We start from the raw sequence: 12,176 nt of genomic DNA on the forward strand, positions 1-12,176 counted from the left end.
AAATGTATTCTACTAAAATATTAACAATAATTTTTTCCATTCAACAAAACTAACAGAAAACAAATAGAAGGCCATGAAATGAGAATGCCTACCTTTGACTGCAGCAAGATGTTCAGTGTATGTCTGCATAGGAGAGAGAGAGTGCATGTTCCACACGTACAGCCGATTGTCATTGCCACCGGATGCTAAGTACTGATTGTCCGGGGACCACTTCAGTCCGCAGATCTGCACAAACAAATGAGAACAATTTAGTTTTCAACTTATATGCAGCACTGTCATTTGTATCCATATGCTTGAGACACACTTAGTGCTGAGTATAATTTACATGGAAAACCAAAATAAAAAATTCAGTCCCTTTTTATTAAGTTTTATATATTAAAAAAAACAATTTTGTTTAATGAAAGTAATACAAAACATAAGTTCCAAAAAGCATACAAAAGGATATCTCGTTAAAAATATCTTATTTCAAAAACATTTTTTTCTTCTTATATTTTATAACAATCACAATGACAAAATGTTTAAATTATGAGTGGCTTATCATGAATCAAGTTACTAGCAAGTTTAATGTACAAGATTTTTAAGGCAGCACAATTAAAAGTGCGATACTGATAAATTACCAAATTATTTATCGTACCACTATATCTTTATAGGCCAGTGTTTTAAAGCTCACCTCCTGTCGGTGCCCCACCAATCGTCTGTCACCACTAGACTGGGCAGGTACACGCACGTCACGTTGCAGGATCATGCGATCACGGCTACCCGAGCTCAGCATGTCGCCGTTCCACGCCAGCGCACCCACACGTGCTGAGTGACCGTTCAACACATTGATCTGCTTGGAGAGTGACACGTCCCACACCTGCACGTAGCCGTTGTGTGTCCCCACTGCCAAGTAGTTACCCTGCCACAAAGATATTCAACTTGTAGCGTCTACCGGGATGGACAAATAACAACATTTATTTATTTGACTTTTGGAATGAAATTGTACAGAATCATAGATTTTCAACAATTTCTGTTAGTTGTATTGTACGTTATTTAATTTTAGTAATATGTTGAGCCATGCTCAGTATAGAATACTTAAAAGTTTTATCATTTTAAGTTTGGTATACTTAAAATGAGTGCTGGGCCAATGAACAATACCAAATGTTAAATTTTTATCACAAACTATTTCAAAAATACGATTATGTTAAATTTTCTTAAACTCACCGAAGACATGGAAAGTTGAGTGGGAATCACTAAGTGAATTCTATTACCTAAATGTTTATAATTTTGACTGCATCAGGCTCCTCCATATTCTTGCCAACACATTTCTGAAATTATTGGTCCAGGAGCTCTCCTAATTGACATAGAAAGCCTGGAGTGGAGTCATATTTCAGCGTATTGATGCTCTTTCCAGTGATATATAACGCAACATGTGTTATGTTTTGTCAAAACACGTAGAAGGATTTTGATTGATTTTTTCAAAAAGTACATAATTTAAAATTTTTTATGAATACTTTGTGCTTTTTTAACTGAGGTACTGATGATGATCACTGGAGATCTCTCAACAACTGGTGACCGTCACAGTGATAATCAAACATTGCCACAAGAAAGCCTTTTTATAAAGTAACTATAATACTTTTTACAAAAGTAATGGTAGCATTGGATGTGCATAAATCAATGTATAGATTAGTATGAAGTATGATACTTTTCTATCTTTGATACAAGTCGGATTGCATTTCATTTTCATTCTATGCTGTTGTTTACGTATTGGTTAGTTTGTTTGTTTACGTTTCTTGTTGCAAGTATGTAATATTATTTTAAGTTATTACTTATTCAAGTGGTATAAACATGCTTTGAAAAGTATTTCTCTTTCATGGGAATGCACAGTAAGAAATACAGACTTTATGAAAAAAATTATGTGTGGCAATGCATAATCAAATAACTTATAGTATTTCTTTTATTTTTGATAAAATACCCTTGCAAAACCTGGAAAAGCGGCCAACCAATAGGGGTAATTTAGTTAATAGTCCTTGGGTTAAATTACACAGTATAATATATATAAATGGAATGAGGTTGGGGGTTCATGGGTAAAACAAATTTTCTGAACATTCTTTTTCAAAAGTAGCCTGTTTTAACTGGATAAATAATACTTACTTGTGAACAATTGGTATTTTTCATTTGAGGTTTTTCCACAAGGACATAATTTAAAGTAGGTATTAAAAATACTTCAATAAATCATTACCGTTGTTCATTGACTGACTAAATATAAACAAGATCAGATACAGGTTAATTTTTATAAAAATCTAAAATAAGCATACAAAAAAAAACAAAAACAGCTATATTATAACAAATATAATTTAATAATACCCTGAGAAAGAACTCTATATAAAGTTAAAAGTAGGTTTTACATAGAGTTTTTGCAGTTACATTACAAAAGTCTTGTGTTTGGCTTACCCCATCACTTTCAGATAGAATACCTTTCTTCAAGTCAGAGTACATACATTTTACTCACCCCATCACTTTCAGATACAATACCTTTCTTCAAGTCAGAGTACCTATATTTACTCAAAAGTGATAATCTCCACATAATATTCACATATCTACCTGTGGGAGTAGATAGGGGACATCAGAAAAGTAAATCAGGTTACTCCGACTGGAGACCATACACTATTGGTGGAAGTGGTGTAAGCCAACACATAAACAACAATTCCAAGTGTATTTCTATAGTAAATGTATAAGTGGTGTACCCGCTCGCTCCAAGCGACAGAAGTGACACTATTGTTGTCGCTGGTCAGGTCGCAGAGTCGGGTGACCTGGCTGGTGCAGGCAGACCACAGGTACACACAGCTGCCGAGCCCCACACTTAGAACGTTCTGAGACGACCAGTCCACAAGATTCAGGTAGAAGTCATCCTGTAGTTCCGGTGCATCTAAAACCTGCCAACACGAGTGCAACATTTCAGAATATATGTATGAGTAATACTGAAGGATGAACTTTTCCAGAAATAACCTAGAGTAGTTTATTTATTTCTACTACAGTAGTGTAAAGTATTTATAAGGATAACTAAAATATTTTTATGCAGCACATGTTTTAACTCTTTCATTTCTTCCTACCTGAAATGAAAAACAGATGAAATTATTACATAGGGCACAAATAAACATCAAGAAAGTAAGATTTGTTTCTGAACTTTGTAATGGTTTGATTTACAATATTTATAATAGCTTCTGTGTTAAGGTGTGATACCTAATAAAAGGAAATGAAAAATTACCAACAAAATAATCTGGTAAATCAACTATTATTAACTATACTGATAAAATTCAATAATGTATAGGAATGAGTACCAAGTCAAACATACTTGAAGGTGCTGTTAGAATTTGCTACGGACATACCAGCAAATTATAGATAAATTAACAGACTTCTAATGAACATTAAACATGGAAAAAATAACAAATACAAGCTGAAAGATCTGAACAAGGAACAGAAATAAAGTAACAAAAGCAGCATGGTTCTAGCAAGTGAACCAAGGAAGAAAGAAAAAAAGTCCTCACAACTTCCTGGAATGTGCATCAACCATTCACACACAACTCCCTCTCAAAGACTATCCGAATCATCATTAATGTTGTGTTGTATATGAAAATTCTCCACTTCAATGACTTATTCGCTTATAACAAAATTGTTTGAATTAGAGGCCAAACAACAGCAAGATGTTTCCAGCATCAGCAAGTAGCAATATCCTTTTTAGTCAACCTGAACAATTCAACCTAGACTGGAGAAATGGGACCAATAAAATAAAATAAGGACATGAATAATTTGTCCTCACATACTTCCACATTCTACAATCCATCAACTTGTTCTAAAAAAGGAGGCTAAGATATTTTATGACCAAACTAAAAATAAAAAATCCCTTCCAATTATAGATTTCTATATCAAACGATTCAAGGAGGGATCTAATATCTTCCAGTTTGATAACACAAATGTTGGCAACTAAATATATAAAATAAAAGTGTATTATCCATCTTGCCACACAATCTTTTATAGTATTTGAGAAAACCATCATGCATGGGAGGAAATCATTACATATGAGGGAAAACGAGTGGGACACAAGCTGTACATGTACTGTAGCTGTACTATCAAGATGGCACTGAACGAACAGCTTGTCCAGGCAGAATTCCATTCATATGGCAGAATAATTTCTATACATTTCTGCATATACAAAATATATATGAACATAAAGTAATATCTTATTTTTTGGAGTATATTTATCCGGATCTCGGGTTATTTGGATTAGTTTTACAGACTAGAGTCCAGTTTTTGAAGAATTAAATATTTTTGTCGAATTTCCGTTATAAATTTTTTTTATTAACACACAATCGGACTTCAAAATAATGCATACAATGTAAATACAAATTTTTATGTTGCAGTAGGCGTTCAAGAGGTTGCTAATTGTAAATATAGAATATGCAAATGATTAGCGTCAGATCGACAATAACATTCGTGCGATGACTGACACTGGAATTGTACCAACAGCTAGTTCTTTAATGGTGAGGGGACAGTGAAAACAACTCTGATAATGAAGAATCAGAAGATGTCATTACTCATTCTTGTGCCAAGGCACATCTAGACTGACTGATGGTTATTTTGAGTGACAGTCCGGCCTTTGAGAGCTGAAATTATGGCCTTGAAACGTCTGTATGATAATATTTCCAGAAGCAGTGTACCAAAGTTCATCTAAATAGACTGAGTTTTTACAGAACTGTATACATTTATTTATATTTTTTTCTCTATAATTAATATTAAAAAAATAAATTGACTCTTTTGCTGTTATATTTGTAACAAATAAAAAAGTTCTTCGTTATCTATAATCCACTGTATTTCAGTTTTATTTGGATTTGTATTTATTCGGTTCAGATTAATTTGGATAAACAAGGTTGTACTGTACAATAACTTTTTATATACAGTAAATCAGATTAGGATGATTATTATTTATCAATTAAAATTTAAATACGATTTAGATTCAATATAATGGTAACAATAAAATTACAGAATTATAAAAAAATTATTCCCATTTCTGATTTTTAATTTATAAATTAATTAGAGCTTATGGTTATCTCCATAATGCCAAACAAAAGAAGACAAGAAAAATATAATATTATATAGTTTACTAGTAGTAATAAAAGTTTGATTGTGAAACCTCAGCCTGCACTTACACTGGCAAGAGTTCTCACAAACTCTGTCGCAACCAGTGCTGGACAGTAAAACGTAATTTACAGTTATGGATAATAAAATGATGCTAACAGATTATTAATCCCAGCTTTACTGTTAGAGACAAGAACATGGTTGGTGAAGTGAAAAGTATAAAATAATTTTACAGAGCAAATTATAAAGGCACAAAATAGTGGGGCTCAAATGAATAAACAATGTACAGAGTTATTATTTTCTTGAGTAACAGAAATTCTCTCAGAAATGAATATTTTTAATGTAAAAACGTATTTACAGTTTAATATTGTAATAGTATAACAAATTAAAAATATCTATCCATTTAGGGATTGATCTAATTCTTAAACTATTTCACTATTGACAGCTTTTTTGCAAATAATTTGAATGAATCAGGAAAAATTGTTTTTTCATTAACTATTCAGGCAATTCATATCAAATGATATAATTTAAATTAGTTTAATTTTGAGCAATAAGACAAATTATTGTTCAATACTAATTAAAGTCTTTAAAAGCATCTAATAATTAAGAACAGTACAATGATACAATTAATTAGTGTAATGTATTAGTGGAAGTGTAATAGTATTTCGTGAGGAGACTATCATAAATAGCTAGTCTAAAAATGTATTAATTACTTAAAATAGATTAAGTATAAATAAATACCTTAAAGGGTATCCTGGATATTTTTCTTGTTGCCTTGCGAGGAGACCGTAGCAGCTTCTGACTCTTAGGTCCGACAGGTGAGAGGGAGTAGGGGGCAATAGACTCTATGTTCTGTTCATTCTCTATTGGTGAAGAATACTGGAACATAATCACGAGTTGTGACACTTTGTTGTAAGCAAATTAATAGAATACAGCTATAGATTTGAAAAAACATCTGTTCTTGTAAGATATAGAAATAAATAATACAGGTGTAAACAAGGCTAGACTATCACACAGGCTGGAATGCTGCCCCTCATCACCAGTTGCTATGTCACACTATCTGGCCGGCCGTACAGTCCTCGCGTACTAATCATCTGTTATTAATTTTCTGCTATAAACTCTTTTGTTGTATAAAGGTTACACAGTATGTATGTCATTGTACAACACAATATTAGGACTCCAGCCTGTATTATAGTCTGGACCATCATAAAAAATAAGTTGAATACAAAATTAAATCAAATTATGCTCATCAAAATTTACAAACAGATAACATAGGAGCACAATAGTCCATCTATATTAGATAATTACTTTACTATTTTTAAATAATCATAACTTTGTAAAAAAAAGGAGTTTATATATTAATAATAGTACTCTAAATGTGTATAGAAATATTTTCTCACATAGATGAATCACACCTGTGCATGAAAGAATTAATTTAAGTTAAGTCTCTTTGGGAAATGTGATGTTTCAAAATGTTCAAGATAAAAAAACATGTAAAAAATAAATTACTAGAATTTGACAAAAATTTAATAAAAGAAAGATTAAGATTGTAATGGTCAAGAAGAAAATACACCATAAAGTTATAAAAGTGACACAATCAATTAACATTCTTTACTGTGGATGTAGGGAAGTAAGAAAAGAACTAAACAGACGGATGGACAGACAGACACCCACAGGATAATGCTTGAGGCCTTTGCCCCTTCCCCTTCAGTCATCCTCCCCAAACCAACTTTTCACTGCAACTTATAAAGTGATAAGTTGGTTAGCGGATTTTAAACCAATCAGCTAATATTAAGTTTCTGCTTGTTAATCTAGAAAAACTATCTGAGCAACACTTTTTTTTAGTTATCAGATGTTTTAAACTATAGAAAAATCTCATAATTTGAATGCCAGAGGGGCAGAGCCCCACAGTTAATTGTATTTCAAATTCACAAAAGGCACATCTAGAATGTAAGAGCTTTTGATTCAGTGATAACAATACGATTTTATGTGAGTTGCTTGTTTTATCAATAGAAACATAATATATTTCATGACAGCTTGTAGAGTAAAACAGTGTTATAACTTACATGGAAGAAGTTTTTCCGCTCTGGAGAGTGAACGGCCCGGCGCTCATCACAGGGACCCTTGACTGCCCCGATATTGGCTCCCAGCAGCTCATTGCGCAGTAAGCAACTGTAGGCCAGGCTATCTCTGCCACCTTCACCTCCTGTTGCCTCCCGTGACTTCTTGGACGAAGAGCCCAGATTCCGCCCATCCTACAAATATGGTAAAGATATTTCATTATATATATATATATATAGTAAACAATCAAAAAAGAGGATTAACCCTTTGAATTGTAAGCTCTTCACAGTGGTAGCTACCCCTCTTGACCCAGGCATTTTTAACTGAATAGGGCATTATTTTGCACATTAGCGTTTTATGAGCAGTAAATAAATATGTATACCAACAATAAGTGTATATAATTGTGTATATTCTGGTTCCTTTGGACATTCAGTTATTGAAAAAATATATAATAAATGTATTTGTATATGTTAAAAGTTTTAAGAAATGCACAATTAAAAACATATTTAAGGGATCAAAGCCTCCATAAGTGCACATGCTTAAAAAATACATTTCTTGTACCTAGTATTATAAGAATTAAGATAATAATATGTTATTTATTAATTGCATCAATTATATCACTTTTTGGAATACAGTTAGATACGCCTTGTTCAGGTATTGAGTTGAATATAATATGTACAAATGTCGTGAAATATAAACTGTAGTTACTTTTTTCAATAATACAGTTTATATATTCTTGTGCCACATTTTTAAATTTTTTGAATGAAAGAATTTACTGTAAGAAGTAAGTCTACTTCATCAGAAATCTGTAATACTCATAGAACAAACTACATTTAGAGGCTAGAGGTACTTATAAAATAAGTATTGAAATTTCCTTTTCACGTTTATTAACAAAGTCAAATGACGTCAGCTGTCATTTGATGAGTTACAAAAATAAAAACTAGTTTGCATAAATCCGCTACAGAGATGCTGTCAACTAAAGAGCAAAACTAAATACTCTACAAGAAAACCTGAAATCAGACAAAATAACGATACCACTAGTGTGTTCCGATTAGTGTTTCACTATGTGAAATAAGTACCAAAATTCTAAAGCTCATATTTGACACTAAAAGGGTTAAAAACATATGTTTCCTACATGGTATTTATTAAAAGTAATTTAAATGAATATTACTGTTATTCATCGACAAAAGTTCACTTCCCCCTTACATTCATTATTATAATTTAATAGTTTCATAATTTGGTTATATTCAGTTTTTAAAATTTGAACACAAATACAACAATAAAAATCATACTTATTGTTGTCATAACAGTGCGGTAATCTGAGATTGTAATAGTTTTAGTGAGTGGACAGCAGACACTTGTCATATCACTTGAATCGAAGAACAAAGACCAAATGTTATATAACCCCTTACTTTAAGTGCTGGCTGGCTTAATCAATGATCTCATCTGTTAGCATTTTCTGAAAACAAAATTCCTCAGGGCATGAGTCAGGATAAGTTTCAGAATAAAAAAACTCCACTTTGGGAATCATTAAAAGGAAAAATGTTTGGAATAAAAACCGTATTTGGTTAAAAGTGTCAATACTTATAAGTTGTTTTTTGTTTTTATTCTGATTGCTACTGGTTTTAGTATTATATCTATTTTTGGGAGGAAACATCTTTATTTTTTAAGTCTTTTGTCATTTACTAGTTATTTTTTTTACCTACTCCTTTTACCAGTATGTGCTTGGCTAAGATAGACATATAGGCTCACTATCATTGTTACTTCTGACTTTATCTAAAACTCCAGCTTCATTGACCGATGTCAACTCCACTGATTCATCATCACTGGTAAGGATAAATATAATTCTCTCACATTAGCAGAGAATGTAACGACAGTAGCAGACGGTGTAAGGCGGGAGTGGAGAAACAATCTCTTCTCCCTCCTCACCCCTATCCTGCCCATTAACAAAGGGCGAGTTGGTGCGTGAAGCCTCTTCATCTCAGTATCACCTCATACATCTAGCACGATAATACGACCTTCAATTTTACCGCAAAAACACTAAGTGTATTTTTATGTCACCTGCCTAAACCTGATTCTTGGCCATACATGTCGTAGATACATGCCTACAGCACTTAAGGTGCTATAACATTATTGTCACATAAAAACAGACAGATAATTGAGATATAACGTTACAACTCAACTCACACTTCTGGTACTCACCGGTATCATGGAGAAACGAGTGTGCCAGTTGCTAGGAGACCGGGCAGGAATATACCTGTCCGCTGATAGATTCACAGAGTTCCCTCCATTCATCTTGAATAATGGTGGTGGTGCCTGTAACATATTCTGCCTTTTATAATTCAACTGTTATGATAATATTTTATCTCTATATAAATTCCATATAGTCTATTTACATATATAAAAAAATATATTAAACTACAGTAGGATTCATGAGTTAAGGGGTAACACAGACATTGAGATACCATGATTTTAAAATCTAAAAATTCTTTTAATACGTAATGATAAAAATAATTACTCAAATCTACTTGTAATACATAAAACCCTCTTTAACCCCACGAGGATGAGTGAAAGGGAAAACCTGAGATACATAATAATGACTCACTGATCAAATAATTATCCTATCTAATAGAAAAATATTTTGCCAGCAAAGCCTCCATTACATGCAGTGTGACTCTAAAAGTATACTTCCTCTTTAACTTGAATATAAAAGTTAAATCTATAGTGATCGCCTTGGTTTAAAGAAAGAAATCTGGTACAGAGAAGTTGTTATGCACTAATAGACTGAACTGAATAGTTTATTGTTCAATGTGCTAAAATACTCAAAATATAAAAGCCAAAAGGACAAACCCTCCCAAACCTCAGTTACTGGACACAATTTTGGAGATTAAACAATATTTTAAAACGTTTATTCTTGGAAATTTTCTGTTTAAATGTCTTGTTTAAGAGTTACAACCAATTAAAGTTTCAAGAATAGGACATTTTGACATTTTTAAGAACCGCTGTATAAGTAATTTTAAATTACACAAAAAAGCAAATGATGTTATTGTCAAGTGCACTTTTGGTATCACGTGTACATTCAGTAATAAAACCAGATTGTAACCACCCTCATTCCCCCAAATAGAAACAATCAATCTAGTAAATACAATAATTAAAATGTGGATTTGAGAGAACTGTAAGGTCCAAACCACAAATGGTCAAACGAGGTGTCCCTCAAGGTTCGGTTTTGGGCCCGGTCTTGTTTGTACTTTTCACTTCAGATTTGCCAAAATACCTCGAAAATCAATGTTATCCAATCATGTTTGCTGATGACACTGTCCTGTTGACTGGCAGTAACTCTTCTGAGCTCTTAGATATTAACACCTATATTTCAGTGAGCATGGCACAACAGTACTGTGATAGCAATGATCTTGTTTTTAACTCCTCTAAGACAAAACTCCTAGCACTGGGAAGGCTGAAAGATGAGTTGACTGAGCCTCCAGACTTACAACGGGTTGGGACAACCAAACATTTGGGTGTTATACTGGACGAATGTCTTTCCTGGAAAGATCATGTGGATCAGTTATGCTCTAGACTCAATTCTGCAGTTTTTGCATTGAAGAGAATCAAGGCAGTAGCCACATCAACTGCAACAAAAACTGCATATCATGCCATCTTTGTATCCCACCTTCGTTATAGGATAATCCTCTGGGGAGGCTCTACAATGGACAACCTTGAACGAGTCCTTATTGCACAGAAGCGTGCTGTTCGGGTCATGGCTGGTCTTCAACCTCGGGATAGCTGTAGAGAAGCCTTCAAGTCTCTTGGAATTCTCACAGTGGTGTCCATCTACATCATCGAGGTCATCAATCACGCAGCCTCACGTGGGAACTTGCCCAGAATGAGTGCTGTCCATGATCATCACACGCGACATGGTAATGACTTCTCCCTACCGATACACAGGACAGCACTTTTCTCCAAGAAACCTTGCTACGCTGGGGCAAAGCTGTTCAACTTACTTCCTCAAGACTTCAAAAATTGTGACACCAAAACCTTAAAAAGAAGACTGCTAAATTGGCTAAAAGACAGATCCATCTACACCCTTGACGAGTTCAAGACTTCAATAAACAGTTTTCATTAAAACATGACATGTAATGTAAATTATTTCATATTGTAATACTTTGACACCTATTCTTTTCTTGATGAAATTGAATAAAGTTTTCTGATTTCTGAATGAAAGATAATAATACCTCAAGTTGAGGAACAAAACCAGCAGTGTTATTACAAATTAAAGTTACATCTGTATCTACAAAAAACACAATTAATGGTAAACTAATAAGTGGTTTAAGACACTACTCACAACTACGGGTGTGCGTAGCCTCTCCTCCAGGATGGGTAGTTTCTGAGGTGTAACACAGGGAGAGATGAAGTGGTCATCTGTCTGGTTCTCCACATCGACGTCTATAAGCTGCTTCTCCTCCTGGCTGGGGGGTGGTGTGTCCTCATTGGGTGGGAACAGCCAGCGTTGTACATGTGACTTCCTTGCGGACAACTCCTGTACAAAACAACCCCAAAATTGGAAAAACGTAACAAATTTTTTAAAATAATGGCTTATCTTATAAAACTAAGTAAAAGTACAACACAAAACGTGTCATACAGGCTTTGTTGAGGTTGCATGCAAAATATAAAATCCATAGCTCACTTCACTCTCAAGATATCCTGCGGATAAACAAATGGAAAAAAACATCATACAAAAAAGAAGTTGACGTGCCTTTGAACTCATTCCTGTACAAATGAAGTTTCACGCTATATTTAAAGTTTACATATGAAATATTTCGCAACATATGTTGCTTCATGATACATTCATTAAATTGTTTCATATCAGTGTTTAAATAATAAAAGTGTACAAATTAAATCACTATAAAATGATGTGTGTATTGGAATAGTTAATATGTCACATGTTTTATGTTGTTATTGGGGTGTATTGAGTTTGTTGTTTACAAAATAATTATTGTGCTATT

The 12,176-nt window shown here is 33.3% G+C and overlaps 1 protein-coding gene across 3 annotated transcripts in view; it reads right to left on the bottom strand.

Annotated features, from left to right (window-relative positions):
- LOC124361977 (fizzy-related protein homolog) overlaps positions 1-12,176 on the bottom strand; it is a 52,471-nt gene that overhangs the window by 12,759 nt on the left and 27,536 nt on the right. For all 3 annotated transcript variants that reach the window (XM_046816085.1, XM_046816088.1, XM_046816086.1), the window contains exons 3-9: positions 11,516-11,710; positions 9,379-9,492; positions 7,182-7,370; positions 5,857-5,994; positions 2,727-2,915; positions 671-898; positions 93-225 (exon numbers count right to left, since the gene is read on the bottom strand). In XM_046816085.1, coding sequence (XP_046672041.1) covers positions 93-225; positions 671-898; positions 2,727-2,915; positions 5,857-5,994; positions 7,182-7,370; positions 9,379-9,492; positions 11,516-11,710 — 1,186 coding nt within the window. The remainder of the gene's footprint in view (positions 1-92; positions 226-670; positions 899-2,726; positions 2,916-5,856; positions 5,995-7,181; positions 7,371-9,378; positions 9,493-11,515; positions 11,711-12,176) is intronic.

Source organism: Homalodisca vitripennis, chromosome 5, assembly GCF_021130785.1.
Source record: "Homalodisca vitripennis isolate AUS2020 chromosome 5, UT_GWSS_2.1, whole genome shotgun sequence".
NCBI lineage: Eukaryota > Metazoa > Arthropoda > Insecta > Hemiptera > Cicadellidae > Homalodisca > Homalodisca vitripennis.